Source organism: Cygnus atratus, chromosome Z, assembly GCF_013377495.2.
Source record: "Cygnus atratus isolate AKBS03 ecotype Queensland, Australia chromosome Z, CAtr_DNAZoo_HiC_assembly, whole genome shotgun sequence".
Lineage (NCBI taxonomy): Eukaryota > Metazoa > Chordata > Aves > Anseriformes > Anatidae > Cygnus > Cygnus atratus.
The window spans coordinates 68,825,318-68,846,880 of NC_066396.1; the positions used below are offsets into that span (position 1 = coordinate 68,825,318).

The 21,563-nt window shown below is 46.1% G+C and overlaps 2 protein-coding genes across 2 annotated transcripts in view; one reads left to right on the top strand and one right to left on the bottom strand.

Moving 5' to 3' along the window:
* Window positions 1-76: 76 nt before the first annotated feature.
* Window positions 77-16,125, bottom strand: TSTD2 (thiosulfate sulfurtransferase like domain containing 2). Its single transcript, XM_035563014.2, has 8 exons — window positions 15,755-16,125; window positions 14,703-14,811; window positions 12,151-12,276; window positions 10,429-10,534; window positions 8,260-8,378; window positions 7,021-7,179; window positions 5,920-6,058; window positions 77-4,574 (listed from the first exon to the last, which is right to left on the bottom strand). Exons 1-8 carry the CDS (start codon window positions 16,117-16,119, stop codon window positions 4,282-4,284), a joined length of 1,416 nt encoding a protein of 471 aa, XP_035418907.1. The 5' UTR covers window positions 16,120-16,125; the 3' UTR covers window positions 77-4,281.
* An 80-nt stretch (window positions 16,126-16,205) lies between these two features.
* The window catches only part of NCBP1 (nuclear cap binding protein subunit 1), a 31,731-nt gene continuing 26,373 nt past the window's right edge, over window positions 16,206-21,563 (top strand). The window contains exons 1-6 of the mRNA XM_035563026.2: window positions 16,206-16,356; window positions 16,502-16,587; window positions 16,863-16,963; window positions 18,217-18,373; window positions 20,389-20,496; window positions 21,041-21,162. Coding sequence (XP_035418919.1) covers window positions 16,314-16,356; window positions 16,502-16,587; window positions 16,863-16,963; window positions 18,217-18,373; window positions 20,389-20,496; window positions 21,041-21,162 — 617 coding nt within the window. The 5' untranslated portion in view covers window positions 16,206-16,313. The remainder of the gene's footprint in view (window positions 16,357-16,501; window positions 16,588-16,862; window positions 16,964-18,216; window positions 18,374-20,388; window positions 20,497-21,040; window positions 21,163-21,563) is intronic.

The window sequence follows — 21,563 nt, forward strand, 5'->3', positions numbered from 1 at the left end:
ATAAACTTTCTGCACGGTGTTTCATATAGTTAGGATGTGGTATGCATGAGTGAAAGATTCAACTGTTTCACACAAATTACAGAAGTATCAAAAAAATACTTTATTTTTTTCGAAATTGATCTCAAATATCTATAGAGGAGCAACTAGTTTAACAAGCACTTCTGCTATCCAGAAATATGGCTGATTTCAGGAATTGTGAATTGTAATTTTTTACTGGCATTTGCTGAGTCAATTAGCTGGAGATGCTGTTTCAAATGCATCCCTGCATTTCTTAAAAAAGATTGATTCCCTACCCTTATCCCCCCAGTTAAATTTAAATTAAGGCCACCAATTATAAAATAAAACTCTCAAAAACTGACGTTGGAGGATGGGTTAATATTGTTCTATCCTGTGCATGTCTGAATAAAAACATCACCCTTAGAGACCTGATGCAAACACCAACTCCCCAGAAATAGCCAAGCTAATCAGTAAATGACAGTCCTCTCTTCTAGTCCTCACCCCTGTCAGTTACATGATGATAAAAGTGCGTGTCCAGATTTTCACCAGAAACGAGTCAAATCCTCTCTCCACTGCTTTGTTGAGATGATCCTGGCCATTAATTAAATTTTGTTATGTTGGGGACTGTTTTGCTTACTTCCCCCCCTAACATCTGCATAAATGCAACACTGAACACTGCGCCCTAGGAAAGCTGCTAACAGAAACATCCCGACTGTGAATTTCTCCTGCACGCAGCCTGGCAGCTTTTTGTCAGCCCACCACCCATCCTCTAGCCCGGGAGCAATTCCCCCAGGAACACGCAGCTCCCAGGCGTGCTGTGGATCGAACCCAGGACTGTCCCATCCGAAATGCCTGCTGTTATCATGGCTGGGATCCTGGTCAGTATGAAGACTTGCCTGGCAGAACTGTTGCTGTACTAAAGCCTTATTCTTGGTCTGATGAAAACATGGCCTAGCAAATTACTAGGATTTGTCTGTATACATCTGTTAAGAGTAAAGTTCTGCAGCCTCTTGCACGCACTCCAGGAAAGCCCCCAGATTTCTACAAAGCTTGTGCACAAACACAATTTGGCTCTGAAAAATAAAGCAGAGAAACACTATACTGTCAGCGATGTGGGAAACATACTTGTTGCTCTTCAAATCTTAATAAATATGCCAATGATGCCGAATGAAACGCTTCACTATAGCTTCTTCTTCCTGCCCCCCCCAGCCCTGCAAGTTCCATTTCATAAAATTAAAAGAATACAGAAAAAACATGCTTGAAGACATATTAAAAAATAATAAAAAAAAAAGGCAGACAGCCTCCTACCATATATACTGCAAATACTTCAACTAATTCATCAGACCAGAGCCACACAGTTCCCGCTGAGCCATCCACCTAAATCTGCGTGGTTTGGGCTCAGCAGTCCCACTGACTCGAGAAGAACAAATGCACCTTGTGTTCTGCTCTGGGAAACCCTGATGGTGCTCGGAAACCTGAACATGCAAGGAGACACCTGCCTGGCAGCAACACTGCCGTGATGGCAGCATTTTGTCTCGAACAACAACAAAAGCCCTTTAAAAAAATAACACTTTTTCCTCTGTTTTGCTGTAGCAGCATCCACTTTAACCACATAGTTCACACATGCATTAAGCTGATGGGATCGCTCCAGGTTCCTCAGCTGATCCTTAACTCACGGAGCTGCTTTGCTCAGTGCCAGGCTTTGTGGAGAAAGGCATCAAGTTGTGCAGCAACAGAGCTACAAAATGGTGATGTTTAGGGGCAAACGGAGCCCTGTTTTGTCCCAGCAGCTCTCCAGAAAAAGGGGAAAAAGCCGTGGGGTGATTGCAGCACCTGGCAGGCACAGCCAGTCCCGCGTAACTCTCACCTTCTCTTACGTCTCTCACTGCGGTGCCTGGATCCCCAGATGCAGCACCTCACAGTTCCCATGGCAAGTCCTTACTGGTAGGAATTGCACAAAATCCAGAAGCTGCTCATGGGATAACTTGCAAGAGATGAAGGATGCACCTTACCCTCCCCCTCACCTCCCTGCGGCAGAGGGGACCTCTCTGGGCCTCCCTCCATCTGTACTTCTCAACCCCCTCCCCTCTCCTGCCTTAGTGCACAAGGACAAGAAGAGGTCCTGTGGCCCTCCTCTGCCTCTGAGGTAGGATCTCCCGCTGCCAGGAGCTCTCAGGACTGTACCTTGCAGCCACGTCTCCCAGGTGGCAGACGGCTAGCTGGTTTTCAGCATTTACTGCTGCAGAATTAAGCACCACCAACATACAAATGAAGCGTGTTTGTGCAGTACTGTAAAAACTATGAGGGAAGCGCTAAGGGCTGTTTACCATCACAGCAGTTTCAGAAGCTTTTATATAAAATACAGTCTGCCCTGCCTCATTCTGTACTGAGAACTGATACAGAAACAGCCTTCCACAGGGACTACAGTGTTCCAGATTTGCAGACAGGCTAAATTATAAAATCTGGTCCTTTTTCACTTAATACCTGACAGAAAGAGAATAGTATACAGGTTTGAGGACTGCCATCAGAGCTCTAGACCAAGCCTGCAAATAGAGCTTGAGTATTTTCCCACAAATATTCCACGCCTCAAAACAAGCACAGACTGGCCAGCAAAACTTGGGAGGCGAGATGCCAGGGGACTACAGGTCCTGCTTCGACTTCTGCTTATGATTTCTACTGATAGGAATTTTCCAATTTCCTCTCTAGTGTGGATTGCAGCATACAGAATCACTATTTTTTTCCATTCTGGAATGATTCCCCAAGTAGACACTTAAGTTTCGAAGTCCTGCTTCACGAAATGAGCTGTCACAAGGACTGTCACCACTGAATTCAGGGCAGCAGTGCTGAAGTACTTTGCTGTGCTCTGTTTGCAATAGAGCCAGTGCCCCTGTCTTTAAGCTGCCAGTCAAGACATCAACGTGGCCATGCTGAATTCACAGCTGGGAGAGGGTTACAGTCTGTATGAAAGTAACATTGCCCTAACTGTCACTAAGCAACTACAGAAACCTGAGTAAACATGCTTTTTTCTTGCTTTTAAAAGAAGTTGATGGCTTAAAACACAAAGCAAAAACTAAAACCACCAGTAACTGATTTTGATTTCCGAATGACTTAGTACCAAGAACGAGTGTAAGCTTCAAAGACGTTTTTCAGTCGTGACACATCATCTGCGTTACTAATAAAACGTTCCTGTACATTCTGCAGCATCAGGCACACTAAGCACCAGGCAGAGAAGTACTCTGAGCTCCTGTGCTGTGGGATCCCTTCAAAGTCCAAGACACTTTCTCCACTAATAGGAGCTGAAAATTGCATAAGCATCTCCCAGCTTTTGAAAAATTCAACCCCTGTTTACAAAGCACAAGTTCTCCCCAGATCTTGGGTAATTTAACATGGATAAGGGATCTGGCCATCCCCTTATGGCTGTTGCTGACATTTGCACACTTCGGCATCGCTACCAGTGCCATAGCTGGTATTTTGACAGTCTCCATGCTCCCCTCTCTGCGTGTCTCAGTTCCAACATGCTTCAAGCTGTTGTCTTTTCTCTGGTGCGAGCAGAGCTGGATATTTCACGTACTGACAAGCTGAGGGAAGCAGTTCCCAGGTGGATCGAAGTGTCAAAACGAGAGTTACTTCTGCTGTTCAAGCCACAGGTCATACAGAACGAGTACAGCTGAGCAGACAGCACCTGTGAGCAATGCACGTCCTCAGTCTTTGCTCCAGTTGTGACAGGGCCTTATCCCTTCCTCCAGTTTTACACTGGAGTCAAGTCTGTGACTTAGGCAACTAGCCCTTGCTTCTCACTGGTGTAAAGTGAGAGATACACGCGCATGGCATGTACATGGGAATACCTTCAGCTCTAAACTGGTCACGTAGCCAGAAATTGATAAATCTGCAGTCTTCATCACGCCAGCACTAGCTATTGCAGCAAATGCATGATTAATGGAGCAGCCAGACAGATCCACCTCCAGGCAGGAAGAACAGAATGGATTTTTGTGGTTTTTTTTTTTTGGTTTCAGTTTCTTTAGAATTGTGAGCAGCTGTGTCCCATCACATTCTCTGCTGCAAAATCCCCGTGGTAGAGGCCCTGCTACAAGACTGTACCCAGAAAGAGGAATCCTGTAGCACCGGTGATAGGTTGGGCACTCCAGTAATTTACACTCAAGTAACGCATAGTTTTTCAGGACTTAAAGGCGGGTTATAAACAAGACTTTCAAAGCCAACAGATTTTTGTGATTTCCAAACCTAGCTGAGTAGCAGACAGCGATCTGGTTTTAGAAGCCCTTTGCATTAGCACAATGTCAGATTAACTAATGAAACAGCTTGAACTTTTCCGGCATCCAGCGTTCCTCGCGAGATATGTTCAACAGGTACCCTTGGCCTTCTCTTTGTACATTCACACTCCTCCTTAAGTGTCTGTCCTGAAGCCCCTGAAGTCACCTCGAGCTCCTTTTCCTGACACACAGGACAGCAAGCTGTAAGACCTTTCTTTCGACAACTCGGACACGTCAGGACGAGCTGCCGGCAGTGCTGGCTGGAACAAAGTTTATACTGGTCCCACAGCGTCCCACAGTACCTGCATGCTGGAGGGAGGAGGAAAAAAGACACGTTAACACCCACATTGTCCCATCTGTCCCCCTTGCAGAGGGTTTTCTGTGGCACCAGGGGGCTGAAATCTCATTTAAGTGGCTATCCATTTGTCTTCCAGGTATTTTATTCCTGCTTTAGCTTGATATTCTAGAACATAGTTCATTTTCGAACTTCTGGTTTTGATGTACAACACTTGAGACAGCTGTCTCTCCAGACAAAGTGCTCGCTACTGCTTCCTCTAGCTCAGAGCAGACAGATCTGACAGAGCAGATCTCTGCTGCCAGGAGCACCATAAAGAACCATACGCTGGTGGAGAGGAGCCCAGTACCCAGGAACGTTGCCTGCTAGTGAAAGGGATGCCATGGGACTCCTGTCCACCTGAAAGCAGTGGCATATGGGGTGTCACTTGCAGTCCTAGCAGAGTCCTTCCACAACACCAGACAGGTTTTGACCCTTGAACAAAAAGCTTTCTGCCCATTTCAGCTGCAACACTGAAAAGGTGCCTACTTCAACACTTCTCCTTGAAGCTTCTGTAGAAAATGGCTGTGATATACCCAGTGTGTTCTGTTGCTACACCAAGCCAGGAACCATCAAGATGAGTACGGTAAAATGCAGAGGAGGAGTGGGAGGTTACGCTGAGAAAGTTACCCACTCTGAGAAAACACAGCACTGCATACAAAAAAGGCTAGAGCCAAGTTCCTTCTATTTGTACCTAGCAACAGAGAAGATGACAACAGGCATTTCATTTGGAATAGCTGAAGAGTGACCCCAGCCAGAAGACCAAGCAATGTTCTTAACAACTTCAACTAGAGGTCACTGAAATTCTACAGGCTGCAGAAACTATTAAAGCATAAGAACAACTAACTGCTGCAGAGCGTAGTGCCTCCACGTTCCCAGTGCCTGTCAGTCCGTGCTGATGTTCTCAGACCTCCGGAGCAGAGACCAGCTGACACCAGGAGAACTCTGTAACGCTGCGGTTACTTGGCCAACCACAGTCTGATCATCTGTGTGCAACAAGTGGGTAACAACAGCAGGGTGTGACATCCCCGCAGCTCCTGACGGCTCATAACTGCAGCTGTTCCACAGGGGATGCTTCATTTTACTCGCCCAGCTTTAGAGAACTCTGTTTAGTGCCCCCTTTTGCTCTTGTTTCTGTTCTATGTGTTAAAACCTTGATTAGAGTTGATTATCATAATGAACAGTGACAGTACTAACAGATCAAAGTGAGTACGAGGATGAAATACGCAGACCAGTCTGTCCCCCCCCTGTTCTATGCATCTTTGTGGAAAACTCTGCTGTCGCTTCCCAGCATTTTGCACTCACATCATCTAGTCTTACCTGAGATGACATCTTCATTGGAAGAAATGGAGAAACGATCATCAAATACAAACAGCTTCCCCCTGTAGAATCCATCCGGAAACTCTTCCAGGTACTTGTGAATTCCACCTTTTAGCTGGTACACCTCTTTGCACACTGCCTGTTTCAAGCACAACAGCAGAAATGCTGAAGGAGACGGCAGCAGTGGGACTGTGCCAGAGCTACCAAAGCGAATTCGGAAATGACACCATGGGTCAACGGAGAGGAAGCAGTTTCTCCGTGACCATCAGATGGCAGCAGGTGTGCCCACAAATCTAGTCAGTGCCACTGGGTGGCTCTCATAATGCTGGCTTGTTGACATAAGCCTAAAGGAGCAGTTGATAGTACAGTCAAAAAAAGGCTGGTAACCACCTTGGCTGAGGGAGGTTTGCTGCACCACAGATCAGACACTTTTGAACCTCTGTGAACCACCGCTGCTTCTGGTTTTTGTTTGTTTGTTGTTTTTTTTTTGTTGTGTGTGTGTTGAACTGTTAACAGGAGCAGAATTTCTCAAGGCTCATGTTCGTGCAGCAGAGAAAGAACCAAGGTTTACATCCCAGGAGAACATGCATGTGTGCTGCCCCCTTTCTCCTTAAGGTAGGGACCCAGGACAACGGTGGGATGGAAGACACAATTAGAACAATAAAATGTGTGAAGGATTTAACTCCACAGTACTGGGAAATCGCTGACTTGATGACTCTCCTCACACTGAAATGCTCAAGCTGTGCAGTAATGAGCACAGAGCGTAACTTAGATAGAGCTTGTGGAAACACAGCAGAATGCTCTCAAACCCTCCTCAAACACCATTACAATGGTCGAGGCACTTCGAAATAAATACCCTCTTCTCAGTGAATGATTCACTTCTTTCACAGAGCAATCACTGCTGTGACTGCAGTCCGTGCACATCACACTGAGCTGCAATAAATCCCCGTCCTTGACAGGCAGCATAAAGCAAATGTGAGACACCCTCCTCCCCACACTGAGCACTTTATGCTCAGTAAGAATTTCACAACAAAAGAGAAGACAATCACCCTCACAGCAGTCTCAACTCCCGACACTTGTGCCCTCAGAATGACATTTCACCTTGCTCCGTAGGTAAGCAGAGCCTCTTTCACAGCGAATGCCTCCCGTGCAGTACATCAGGACGCGCTTGTTTTTAAAAAGCTCCAGGTTTTCATCGACATAGCTGGGAAAATAGCTGAACTTCCTGATGTCTGGAGCCAGACAGCCCTGGAAGTGTCCCTGCAATAACAACAGACAGGCATGTGAGTGGTTATAAGCTGTCTTACATGGCAAGGTCTACGCCTCAGGCTACAGGAAGTAACAAATTTTGGGGCCAGGACAACTGGGTCACTGCACACACCCAACAATGCGATACTTCTTTCCTAGGAAGAAAGGCTGAGAAAGCTGGGGCTGTTCAGCCTGAAGAAGAGAAGGCCCCTGGGAGACCTCACTGCAGCTTTTCAATACTTAGAGGGGGCTTATAAAAAAGATGGAGAGCAACTGCTAGGACAGATAGTGATAGGACAGGGGGGAATGGTTTTAAACTTCCAAAAGGGGGATTTTAATTGAATGTTAGGAGGAAGTTCTTCACTGAGAAGGTGGTGAGGCACTGGAACAGGTTGCCCAGAGAGGTTGCGGATGTCCCATCCGTAGAGGTGTTCAAGGCCGGGCTGGATGGGGCCCTGAGCAACCTGGTCTGGGGGGTGGCATCCCTACCACGGCAGGGGGCTTGGAACTGGGTGATCTTTAAGGTCCTTTCCCAACCCAAACCATTCTATGGTTCTGTGATACTTTAGGCTGCTCCTCAACTGCATTTATGCAACAAAATAGCTGTTAAAATCTACAAGGAAATTCTGGACACACTTCTCATTCAAGCACGGAGCTAGGTAGAACAGGATTGTCAGAGAGGATAAACTACAGCAGTGCAGAAGAGCTGGTACACGGGAAATGGAAGGACAGGATGCCCCCACTCTTCTTGGCATATGGGGCAGTGCAAAAATGCTAGAAAATGTCCTTACAAATTACACTATTTTTTACTTCGAACAGGAAACTTCTCACTGCTCTTCTTCTATGGACTGCTTTGTCTTCTTCCTGCCCCAAGCTGTACAAGCACCCTGCCAGGCAGGATCCGTACTGGGTTGCTCCACAGGGTCGTGCAGGGTCCTCCGCTGCTTGTGTCTAACAGCCATTGCTAAACTGAACGTGGCACTTATTTCAGTCAATGTGATCTCTCCTCCAGAGTAAAGGTACACCCCAACAATGTCAACTGCTTCCCCACAGCACCTGTAACACTGCAAGAAGCAAGCCAACAACACTTACTATTTTACTTTCATAAAAGTTCCTGCAGTCCAGCAAGATGGTATCGCTTTGTCCTTGACTGGCCTGAGACAGATACTGTTCTACTTCTCTATGAAATTCCTGAGGGGATAAATGGATTCCTTTAGATAAAAAAAAAAAATAAAGACAGAGATAAAGAAGTTGTGAGAATCAGAACTACAACATGTTACATATGATCTCTCACTGACTCAGATTCTCCTCAAATTTCCAACCTAAAAGACATTTTTTTCTGCGACTATTCAGAGTTTGCATCCCAACTCAACCACCTAAGTTTATCTGTGTTCAGCTTCTATTGGTGAATGAACGAAAACACAACGCTGTTCCAGCTGTTCCACATGACAGAAGCAGCAGCAGACAGTTGCCTGTCCGTATGACCTTTGTTTTGTTCCCCTGGCAACTCTTATGACTGTGAAAAACAGTGTAATATGTTTCCTTCCACTTGGCTCATCTTTCATTACATTTGGATGGGCAGAACCCTACAGAGACACAACTTTTTCACTGAAATTAATCCCTTTTGAACAAAATGGAAAATTTCCGTGAGCATGTACTACTTGCAATGCAACCTGAATTTACTTAAAGTTTCTCAACTTTACGGTTGCTCAGGACTCCCGGCTGACTGGAAAACAAAGTCTCTCCCACCAAAATCCCCTACTTATAGAAATCTGCCAGCAACAAAACCTCCTGATAGAAAAAAAACGTCCAGAACTGCTCTGCTAATTGTTATTTGTAGAGCTACTGCTTACTGTCCAAGTGTATAGTAATGCAAGTACAATTTAGGACAGCTCACAGAAGTTTTATGAACTATGATCACAGCAAGAGAACGTCTGGACAGCAGCTCTCCCTCTGCTCCCATTCTCAGCCAAGTGACTAAAGAGACCCAACATATACACTGTTTTAGAAAAAGAGAAAGGGGTGATGAGAAACGATCACTCCAACGCTAACAAAACCAGGTATCCCCAGCTGGGAGGGATGGACTCTAAACAATCATTTAAATGTTTACAAGGGCAGGTATCCATTCCTGGGAGGGATGGGCTCCTTGTTACAGTTAAGTAGCTTGTTAACTGCCATGATGGTACGAAGGAATCAGGCATGAATAACGTGAATAAAATGGTACAGAGAGGTGGCTTTCGGCATAGCCCACGGGAGTTTTACATCCAGTATAATCTTAGCTCAGAAGTGGGGAGCTGAAACAATCACAGACTGTTAGCTTTTACTTGAAAGGAATGTTCTTTTATTTGGGATAAACTTCACTGCCAGACCTCTCAAATCTTTAATATGAGTAAGTCTGCTAACACATTACCATCTACGTAAATGTCCTCATAGCAGGTGCATAGCTATGTACTTCTTACTGGGCTTAATCCGTACTAAGCAGCTATAGGTGGCAGAAAACAAATGCCGCTTGTGCCGGGGGCTGGTGTGATCCTGATACAAAACCCGGTTCTGCTTTACTGTGATAGGTGCATGGCTGTTTTAACTTCAACACGAGGAAAGTCAGGTCAGCGGTCCCAGGCATAGGAAAATGCATACAAATACCCAAGTCTAAGGTTCAGCGGGATTCTAACACCTTATAAAAAAAGTTAAGCACAGCTTTCTGCATCCACAGCATGAGAATCCACTGGATCCACAAGACTCTACGGAAAACTCTACCTATACAACTTGGTTCTTACACCAGGCTGATAGAGCATTGGAGCTCTTTATACTTACCGTTTATGAGCAAGCAGTCTCAAGCACCTACAAAATATTTATACCAAATAATCTCATGCTTTGAAGTGTCTTTCCCAATCATCACACGTAACCTCACCTTACATCTGCCTTTAGCAGGTGTCCAAAGACATTCCCCGATTAAAGATAAAAGTATTTGCTTACTCCAAAAGTCATTTGAACTATTACAATTTGCTACAAAAAGGACAGTTAACTCTCAGCTTTTTGAAGCAGCTAAACACTTAGCAGAACAAAACCTGGACCAGCAAATTCCCTACACCATTAACTTCTGACTACCAGTAAGGGATCAATTCATCTACTTTAGACGCCTTCTGTATCCACTGTGTCCTGGCCACTGCACAGAAGGAAGTGTTTCTTGGTGAAGATACTTTATTCTTCACTTACCTCTCAATAAGGTGAGAGGCTTTGTTTTTCATGAAATCAACTTACCAGTTTCTTTATAAGAGACTTTTTTTGGATCAATGCCCATAGGTACAATTTCTTTAAATACTCCAACTCGAAGGTCTGGGAAACAGTGAGCTCCTCCTGCACTTCTCTAGGAAATTAAACAGAGAAATAATCCAACACAATTGCCAGGTGTCAAGATCAAAAACATCCACTCATTTTAATTTCTACATTCCACTGGAATATTTATATATCTTGGTGGCTGAGGGAAAGATCCTGCCAAGATCCACAGTCTGCATCCAGAGGGTTAGGAAGTGGTCCCCTCCTGCAACCCAACAGAAAGATGTCCTAGTCCCAGTGCCTACCCAGCAGGTGAGACGGGCACCATTTGGCACGAGATGCAGAATCACCACGGAGTTGTAAGGCTGAGAAAGCTGTTCTTAGTCAGAAACAACGTTGCTAGCATCTATCATGAGAAAGTCAGTGCCACCACTGAGCGTGCTGACACGTTACACAAATAACCTCTTTTCAGTGCTGGATCATGGTGATGCATCTGGGCCCTGCACTTCTCCTCAGCTCCTATGACCCCCCACCACAAGCACAGGGCAGCACGATCCCAGCTCTCAAGGAAATCAGTTCACAGCAACTGTAGTGGCCACTGGATATTTTCACAGCCCCAGTCCCAATTTTCATTCCTCTATTCCCCTCTCTTCCTGGCACAGGAACCTGAGACGCTCACTTACTTGGCTATACAGCATGCAGAGGAACCATGAGACAGAAAATAACAACAAAAGCTAACACAAGAGCGGTGGTGCTCAGAGAGGTAATGCAAGGCTGGAGATTTTGCCAAAGTAAAATTCCATCCCCACTTTGTTTTTGCAACTGCACATCACTGTAACTAAAAGGTCAGACTTATCCTTGAAATTCATCCAAAGACAACACTCAATTGAAGAGCTAAGACTGAAATGGCACTGCAGTTCTATACGAGATTTGAGTGTCACAAGCTTCACTAACTCTTTTGGATTTAGTTACGTGCTGAGAACAAAGTGGTACTCCCTGCAAATAAAACTGTGCAGAAAAGAAAATGGTAATCAAAGCAGCAGCTTTCCTTCCTCACAGAGAAAGTACGTACAGTGATGGGGCAGCAAAAGCCCACCAGCGTGCCACGTGGTGCCAGCTATAGCTGCCACCACCACCACAATCAACAAATGTGTTCAGGCTCAGGCAGAAGTCAGCACCCCACCCTCCCTCTGGTCAGGCACTGACTGGAGTAGGGAAGAACCCCTTGACTCTGCCCGTGTATTTTTTTCCTAAAGCACATCCACTTCATGGAATTGACAGTGGACACCATCAGGACACCAAATCCTGCAAGAAACCTAAACCAGCAGGCTTCTAGGCGAGGATCTCACGTCAGCGTGAAGAAGAGAGCGGGGGAATATTTTGCATGGATTTGTGCAAGCTGTGATGCCTAGGTTTTGGCACTCAAGTCAGAGAAAATGCTTGCTGAAGAATAGTGGAGAAGTGTGTTCCCTCCCTCACCTGTGTGCAGCCTGCATGACTTTGCATCTGCTGCCACCACTGCTCACAACACCTGCTACAACTGCTTGCACCAGCGGATACCCAAACAAAGTTAGTTTAGGAATTTACCAGTGCAGGCAGAGCAGAACTGCTAGAGCAAAAGCGTACTATCGAAAAGCAGTGTGCTCATTTCTCAGTCATTAAACGTCCTGCATCAACAATGTCTGTGTAGAAATTACTTTTGCATACCTTGAAATCATCTTGACACAAAATGTCTTTGAACAGAGGCTGGGAAAGCATGACTTCAATGTAGAGACTGGTAGCTGCTTTGCTCCCACCAACTGTTCCATTGATTCCTTCTGAAGCAACTCGTACCTAGAAGGCAAGAGGAGAAGCTGGGGCTAAGGTTTAGTAACAACAGGAACAGATCGTGGTGAAACGAGCAAAATATGACTGGGTGACAAAAGGCAGACACAGAAGTAGGTTCAGAAAAGAGACTACTGAGGAAGGAAGGAAGGAAAAGAGTTACAGTGAAGTTGAGCAGAAAGAACACAGTAAAACAAAAACTGAAATAAAAATCCAGTAACTGCTTTTAAGCCATTTCAGAAGACTGACATCAAGAGAGTCAGGTAAGCTCGAGCAATAAAATGATAAGTGGTTAACAAACAAATCCTGCAGTCAGAATTAAAATCCCCACTGAAGTCTGCTTCAGGAACAGTGGGATGGTGCTCAGTGATAAAAGGAAGATGTGGATATGCATAATATGGCGTGCAATATTAAATGTCACTGTGAGTCATTTTACCTACAGCACTGACGTAAATGAAGAAAAACTCTGAGGCGGTGAAAAAAAGACTGAATACAAAAGCGGAAAAAAAAAAGTGCTTGAAAAGGCAACTGCTGAACCTGATTTGGAAAAGAAAAAAAATGGAAAAAAAAACAAGGGGGAAAAAAAAAAGAAACACAAACCCAACCACCAGACAAGATACCTGATCAAAAAAAAAAAAAAGCTAATGCGTCAGGATATTTCAGCCCCAGACCGTGCAGATGTAGAATAGGGACGGTGTGTTCCTTTCATTCCTTCTGAGCAAGGAAGGCTGGGTTTGTACAATGCAGGTCTGTACAATCTGTTCTGCTTTAAACAGCAGCAGCTCAGGGAAAATTGTCAGAGACGAGACGCAGGTCTGTTAGCTGAGTTAGAGTGCTGTGAGAAATTTCTGTTCCCATTCCTGAGATACAGAAAATTAAGAACAAGAAAATGAAGCAAAGGGAGTAATAAAAACTTTGGGAAGGAAACAAAAAAAACAGCAATGCTTTGATGGTACAGTCCATCCTGGTCGAGTCTTCTGTATTTCTGTCTATGAAATGACCCCAAGTTGTGCCAGGGGAGGTTTATGTTGGATATTAGGAAAAACTGTCTTCAGTGAAAGGGTTGTGAGGCCTTGGGGCAGGCTGCCCAGGGAAGTGGTTGAGTCACCATCCCTGGAGGCATTCAAAAGACGTGTAGATGTGGTGCTTAGGGACACGGCTTAGTGGAGGACTAGGCAGTGCTAGGTCGGTGGTTGGACTTGATGATCTTAGAGGTCTTTTCCAATCTAAATAGTTGTGATCCTTCACCAGAGCATACAGACACTGTCCATACAAGAATTTCTATGCAGCTAGGCCAGAAGGAGCTGACATGCATGTTCAGAATTTTAAAAAATGTCAGTACAGGAAGCAAAGGGCTAACAGGAAAGTAAGAAACAAAAAACACGGTAGGTGTTAGGAAAAAAAAAAAGAATTGGAAGCAGAGAATCCAAATAGGAGGAAATGGGGCAGATATTCTCTGCAGAGATTCAGACCAAGAAAGGGAAGACATCTGCCAGTATCAGGAGTGCAGACAGGTGGCTCCAGTGCACCCACACAGTTAATCACAGGGTGCAGAGGCTGGTCTCCTACCACTGGCATAGAAAGAAAGGCTACTCAGAAAGACAAGTCACAGATAAAAGTAGTGCCCTGCTCAGAGCTGTCCTCTCGGAAAATTTTCCTCCCCACAGACAGCCTAGGGACATCAGCTTTGTGAGCCTGAAACGCCCCCACCCACAGCCTCCAGAAGCCACCCGGACTCTTTATCCTCCAAGGAAGGAAAAGCACAAAGACGCTGTGCAGGAACCAGCACTGATGCCCCGTGGTGTTACCTAAGCTGCCGGCTGCTCCCTTCTCACTCCTGACAGCGTGGGTTACAGCTGGGTGCAGTGACCCTGCCTGTAAGCCCGCTGTACCTCAAGGAGGCAGCAACACACCACGCAGCCGGGCTGCGCTGCGCTGCACAGGCAGCTTGGCCTTCGGGATGTGCTGCACAGGCTGAGCTCCGCCTGACAACCCAGGAGCCCACAGGCAGCCCCCTCCCACAGTCCCACAGCAGTAATTGTGGCATCCGTGTGTCCTCGGCTCCGTGTGAAAGCCCATCCAGAAGTTCCCATGTGAGCATCCTTTTTGTTTGACAGCAGGAATGAGGGCTGGACTTCTTTTCCTGTTAAAAAACTCTGTAGCAGTTTGAATGACCAGAGTGGGTTAACCCTTCCACGGACAGGGGGTGCACAACTCATGCTTCTCAGCATCAAAAGGGATGTAAGATTACCTGTAGTTTCTTTTTCTCTGTAGCTTTAGCTCTAATAAGCAGCTTTCTAAATGATACTTGACAGAGTCTGAGTGCTTTTCTTAATGGAATTGCAACAGACAAAACAGTCGAGGACCCACATGCCACATCATCCTGCACTAAACAAAGGCAACATAGGGAATACAACCGTTGCTTAAAACCTTACCTTGCCAGTGAGATGCAGATGCTCGCACAGCGCCTTTTGCCAAGCACAGAGTTTCTCTGGATCCCTCACCTCGCAGTAGCAGTAATACAGAAGTACTTCTCCCGCCTTGCTGCCCATAGCATGGCAAAGACGAACAAACAGGAAAAGGATGTTAAGAGTCGAAAGCTCAAAAATACGTTATTAGTGCTAACTTTTCCGAAAGTGGGAAATTTTCTTCTGGTGGATGTGGTGGGGAGAAAACAAAACTTTGAGGGGTTAGCACTGCAGGGTTTGATCCTTTCCAAGAGAAAGAATATGGGCTAAGGGAAGCTCCTACATTCCTCGGGACTAGTCACGAAGTGAACTTACCTGTACAGCACAGGACATCTCTGCCAGTGGCCTGCTCAAGTTTCCCTCAACAGACAAGCTACGAGAACTCCCTTCTTTTTTTTTTTCTTATGGGCACACAACTGTCTCACTAAGTGCTTAATATAGCAAGCTTGCACACCAAATATTCAAGCTATTTAAAGAAAAAAAATAAAATTTTCAGTGAGATTGTGGGTACCTGCATTCTGCGCAGCAAGGGTTGGATTCTCTACCAGAGAAAAAGCGTGAATCTAGTTATTTGTAAGTAAGGATCCCTTAGTTTTCCCGGGTGACTGGTGAGAAAGGACCTGTGCGGAGTGTCTCCTGCTGTTCCGCTCCTTCTTACTGTCGTCCTTCCTTGCTGACAGGCCTGAGCTGTCCAACAACACACGCACGGGCTTGCTTTAAGAAGGTGCACGGACGCAGCTCCGACAGCTTGCTCCCACAAAGCCACAGCTGGAACAAACACCGCGGTGTGCCTGCGCGTGTGTCGGCACCTCAGCCTGCGTTTTGCAGGGGCGCGAGGGGAACCGGGAGGGCGCTGAAGCGAGACAAGCGCCGGCAGGAGGGGACACACACGCAGCGGCCGGTTTGCGGAGGGATGTGCGGGTGGTGTTTGGCGACCTCGGGGGGGGGGGGCGTGTGTGTGAGAAAACCCCTCCCGCAGCCGGCGGCTGGGCCGGGGCCGCCCCGCGGCCGCTCCTTACCTCTCCAGCTCCCCGGGGCCGAGGTGCCGGGTGTCGGGCAGCTCGTCGCACACCTCCGCGCCGCGCTCGGGCCCCGCCGCCCCTCGGTGCGCCTCGCCCTGCCCCTGCCCCTGCCCCTGCCCGTGTCCGCGGGGCGGCGGGCGCAGCTCGGCGCCGTGCTGGGTGCCCACATGCCTGTGGATGCCGCCGCGCTCGCGGAACGTCTGCCGGCAGCACCGCCACCACACGGCGCCCGCGGCGCCCGCCGGCACCTCCCTCGCCTTGACGAAGGCGGAGAAGGCCGCCCTGAGGGCCGACGCCCGCTGCTTCCTCGCACCGCCGCCCCCCGCCCCGGGCCCCGCCGGCGGCGCCTCGCCCGGCGCCATCTTCCCGCCGCCTCCTCCCCCTCCTCCTCCTCTTCCCCCCCCCGACTCGGGCCGCCGGAAGCCCTCCCGCGGCACCGCCCGCCCCGGAAGCGGAGGCGCAGGCAGGGCGGAAGCGGGCGGTGCAAGGCCGCGCGCTCGCATCGGTCCCGCGCGGCGCGGAGCGGCCCGGAGCCCTCCCCTCGGCCCCTCACGACATGTCGCGACGGCGGCACAGCGACGACAGCGACGACAGCGATGGTGAGCGGCCGGCGCCCTCCCCCCCCCTTCCTCCCCCCCTTCCTCCCCCTTTACCCTCCCGGTAGCCGTTGAACCGTTCTAACGGCTTTAGCGGTGTTTTTTTTTAACGGTTTTTAACCGGTAACGCCCCGGTGTGTCGGAGCAGGGCAGCCCCACAAGCGGCGGAGGACGTCGGAGCCGTCCGAGATCGAGGAGAGGCTGGAGTCGCTCATCTGCAGGGTGGGGGAGAAGGTAAAGGCGGACGCCGCGCCCGTGGTGAGGGGACGGGGCTTGGAGGGGCGCTGCGGCAGCGCTGCGGGAGGCGTTAGCGAAGCGATTAGCCTAATTAGCCGGGTGGCCGGGCCCCGCACGCAGCCGCTGGGGGCTGGGGTAAGGGGCGCTTCCGTCCCGCTCCCTCGCCCTCCGCGTGGGGGCCGGGGGCTGGCTCGCGTTGCCTGATGATGATGGGACTGTTGTGTGGTGTTTTTTTTGTTTTTGTTTTTTTTTTTTTTCTTCTCCTTCCTCAGAGCAATTCGTCCTTGGAGAGCAACTTGGAGGGCCTAGCAGGCGTTTTGGAAGCTGACCTACCAAATTACAAAAGCAAGATACTGAGGATTCTGTGTACCGTGTATGTATGCAGAAGACGGCCTGGGGGTCGGGGAGATGCTGTTTTTCTCTGTGCTAAAGGCAGAAGTTCTTGTTTAAGGTGGTTTGAGTGCCAACAATAGCTATCGGTTCTTGAACACAGAATTTGTTTGCCTACAAACAAAACGTAAAGGGATAAACTTGTTACGTACGCGGTATAATTCAAGAAAGATACCTCTTTACGGTGTTTTTCCCTGAAACATACACAGGGCTTAAAGCAGATGAAAGAACCTCAGAGCAGCTCTTCGGTATCAACAAAAATAGGGCAACGCTGGGGGATAACCTCTTTCCCAACGAAACACTTAAAAGCACCAAAGCCATTGGCTGCTAATGCTTATTTCGTCTCACTGTCTGTGCTCTCTTCTTGCTGCTGGTTCCTCTCCTCTGGCGATGCCATGCTCCTGTCTTCTTAAGCCCGTTCTCTGGAGGCGGGGAGCTGGGAACGTGGAAGAGCTGCCAGCAGGCTCTCCCTGGCTGACAGCACTCCTCTCTCTCCCAGCAAGGAGCAGAAGCAGCGCTGGCCTGTGTCGGGTCACTGGAGATGGGGCTGAGGGAGGGGTCCCACATGGCCTGCCGTAGTGTATGAGAGCGGTACGAAGGAAGAGCCTGGTGAGGAAGGAGAATGTTTGAGCAGTGGCTTACGCTATAGTTTTGCAGGTGCTTTAAGTCTATTTTGTAGGAATGTCTGTTGTTTTTTTCCCTATAGCAGTACAACACACCTTTTGAAATAAAGGGTTAACCTACAGATATTCAAATTATGGTTGAGGGAAATTATTTCTTTATAGTAGGACTTTTCTATTTCTTCCCTATGCTGTCCCTAAATCAACCACTTTGACAAGAGGAACTCGGGGTCAAAGTTAAGAGTGTAAAATGTGTACATCTCTTGTGCAGTCTTGCTGCTTACCCTAAATTATGAAATTAAAACAATATCGTACATCTTTGTGTAAGTTCTATCACATTATTTGGCGAACTCTGCAGAATGCTTAGCAATTAGAAATGAATGTCTTAAACATTGTCGAAAGTGATGTCTGCCTTTCTAAATGACTGTAATTCTGAAAAAGAGATTGCCTGGAAAGTATTAAACACAGGACAGAACTAAAGATTCTACTGGCACTTTTTCTTATTTCCACCTGAAACGAGTTTAACTTACTGCAAGCAAATTCTGAGCTGCTATGCAGTTGCCACTTGGCACATGATGAATAAACTTCTAACACCATGTTTCTTTTTCTGTGTCAGTGCACGTCTGTTACCAGAAAAGCTTACTGTTTACACAACACTAGTTGGGTTGCTGAATGCCAGAAACTACAACTTTGGTGGAGAATTTGTAGAAGCCATGATTCGTCAGCTTAAAGAATGTCTGAAAGTCAATATGTACAATGAAGCTGTCCACTTAGTAAGTCATTTTTTATTTGTCTGTCGTTTTACGTTTTTCCTCGTCCTTTTTTTCTCCTCCCTTTCACGTTTTTTGTTCCAGGACACCTTTTTGTGTGTATTGCAGTCTTTTCTGGCATCCACACGTAGCACACTGTAGATACACCAAGAGGAAGCGTCTGTTATGTGTGAAGTATTTCCTTCCAAAGGGGAGAAAAGTTGTGTTACGATTGTAAAACTGACTTCCAACTGTATATTTTCCCAGTGACAAATTAACTTGCAGTAAGCAGAGGTTGCTCCCCCTAACCCTAACCTTTTCGTTTCTCTCCAGTGAAATTTAAAAGGTGGACGGAAGTCATGGGTTTTTTTTGTTTAAAGGCGTATGTTGTTCTTCCCTCTCCCATGGAGAGGGGAAAAAAGTTTTGTTCTTAACAGTTGATTCATGGCTGTTACCAGGGCTGTGTTTTCCTTCTGCTAAAGAGGGGTAAAAATCAAGCGGACAGTTTTGTATGCTGTCTTTCTCTGGAATCACTTGCTCAGCTCTCACTGCTTGTAGATTTGGTCTGCAAAAAATTGTTAGAACTTAGTGATGTCTGGCTTAGAAGCCCAGTGGCAAGCTCCCATGCTTCATTTGAAGCCCACAGGTGAAAATTAAAATTCTAGTGTTTTAGTGTATTCTGTCAAGTGACTGCTGCTCAGCAGCGGGACTTTTTTGCTAATAAAATCCTCATTAGAACTTTGAATGTACTGTCCCTTGCTTTCAGCTTCACCTTCTCTGACCGTGCTTACTTACAAATGCCCTGTGAGGGAATGACAGCTGAGATAGGGGCAGTGGAAAGCTGTCCTCAGCTTTGCCAAAGACTTTTCAAAGACTGTTCAGTGCAATAAATACCAGGAAAGTAAGAGTTTGTTACTCTCATCTGTTGCAGTTGTTCTTTGAGTGTTGTACTGTGCTTAGCTCAAATTGCTTCCCCAAGACTACTTTGCAATGATTTGCCTTCAAAAAAAAAAAAAATTTTTTTTTTGCATGGTGTTTTTTGATTACTATTTTTGTGAGTATGCCATTAAGAAAAAATAAGCCTTTAAGAAAACAACCAAAAAAAAAGGTAGTCATTACTAGAACTGAATTTCAGCCTTTATTGTTTGTTAAGGTTGTGGTCATACCATCAGAGCTTGGGTCGTACCAGAAACTTGTTTAAGTTTGAAGGCAGGTTACAAATCAGTCAAAAGATTGGTGAAGAAGAAAAATGCAGTAAACCCTTCCCAGGAAGGTCCCAATGTAACCTGTAGCACTGCTGTGCCGTAGATGTTTTCTACCTAAATTGCCATTTCTGTCAGTCTGGATTTCTTAATAGTATGCAGCCAAATCAAGGGCATATTTTTGCCATGGAGAATTTTTTCTTTTCAGGCAGTTAAGGCCATTTGATTCCCAGCATGCCATCCATTTATCGTCTTTCTGAAACCTGAAAATAACAGCCTTTTGCATAGGCTTTCTCCGTGTAACTATATTTACGAACAAATGGCTAGAAATTCAACATGTATGAAAGACTTGTGTAAATGGTGTACAGATTTCAGCCCTGCTGTTCCTGGCGTGCCTCTGGACTCCTGAAGCAATGGATCAATCTGTCTTCAGCATTTTAGAAGTGTTTTTTTTTTTTTTTTTCCTGTTTCTGTAATTTTAGTGATCCTTTGCATTTAGAGAAGAGAGAAGTGTGGGTTCTTTTTTTCTGTAGCATCGGTTTGCGTGCCTTTAAATGCATATCGGTGTTTCCTAACATTTCTTAATCAGGAATATCGTCTTTGCAATGTTACTGCAGTGGAACAAACTACAGACGTTATAACAAACAATGTTAGGCGGTGCTTCTGTTACTTGTTCTTTGGAGTTGACAGGTGGGTTTGTACACAGTGCAGTGTTTCTGCCTTCCTTATACTGAACAAATACTGTATGTTTAACGTTTTATCCATTGTTCAAGTAATGTTTATTTGTGTGCAGTCAGTTAAAATACATTCATGTAAAACATTTTTGGTGTTTTTTAGGTCCGTTTTCTATCTGACCTTGTGAACTGTCACGTAATAGCTGCACCTTCAATGGTCGCTATGTTTGAGAACTTTGTGAGTGTGACACAGGAGGAAGACGTACCCCAAGTAAGCAAAAGATCCGTAGGCTTCTCTAGGGCTGTTTTCATGGCAGTATTACTGTATCATCACTTCTATACTTAAGCTTGAAACAGGGAAGTTTTAGAGATAGAAACCTAAATGGACTGTCATGTGGAGGTTCGTCGGCATGAGTAGAAGTTGCCTCTGGTGCTTAGAAAATATTTGCATATGGTAAGAAAGTACGGGCCTTTATAGTGAGGTAGCTGAACCAAATTCTTTTTGCTTTACCTTGGCAACTGCATAGTGCCTGGCTTGTTCTGCCAAGCTTGTTTACAGTGTGATATAGATAATCTGCAGAAGGACTGTGAAGGTGGTAAGTTTTTCAAGTGTCCCTGTTCAAGTTAAAAATCATGCATTCCGAGAACACATTTTTTTTCCATGGCTTGCCAATCCAGTCTTTAACTGCTGATCTTTATGTCCCCACGAAACGATACGTTTGGTAATGTTTTAGTTTAAATTAAAATGGGATGTATGTATGAAAACTTACAGAGCTTAATTGTATGCTTAGGTTTCAGAATACTCTTTCTTGTAGGTACGATGTGACTGGTACATGTTTGCATTTCTGTCATCTTTGCCTTGGGTTGGAAAGGAGTTATATGAGAAAAAAGATGCTGAGATGGATCGCCTCTTATCTCAGACAGAAAGCTATCTGAAGTAAGTTGTAAACCGTTAAAATAATCCTTAAGTTACTTATTCAAGCATGAATTAATAGCTTTGATTATTCATATAAAAATGCTATCAAGTCTTATGTCTGAGTCATTCGGGGAGGGAACACTGAAAAATAGAACAGAAGGATAGATTTTGTTTCTAATTTGAAAAGGTTTTTTTATATTGTCTAGTGCTAGGGTACGTTGAAGGTCTTGCCCAACTCACACTTAACTGTGATATGAATACTGACAGGTTACTTCAGTGTTCTGCAGTTTTCGTCTAGATGATTCAAGTTAACATTGCTGTCGAGATATTTTAAATAATTACAAACCTTCTTTTTGTGTACTATAGACTTCATCAGCTGAAGAGACTAGTGGTAGTACAGTCACAGACAAAAATGCTGTTCT

Coding starts and splice junctions, on each gene's coding strand:
- TSTD2 (XM_035563014.2), bottom strand. CDS start 16,119: ATGGCGCCGGGCGAGGCGCCGCCGGCGGGGCCCGGGGCGGGGGGCGGC. Junction 8,379..10,428: donor AGTCTCTTATAAAGAAACTG/GTAAGTTGATTT, acceptor TTTTATCTAAAG/GAATCCATTTATCCCCTCAG. Junction 6,059..7,020: donor CTGCTTACCTACGGAGCAAG/GTGAAATGTCAT, acceptor TGCTTGAAACAG/GCAGTGTGCAAAGAGGTGTA.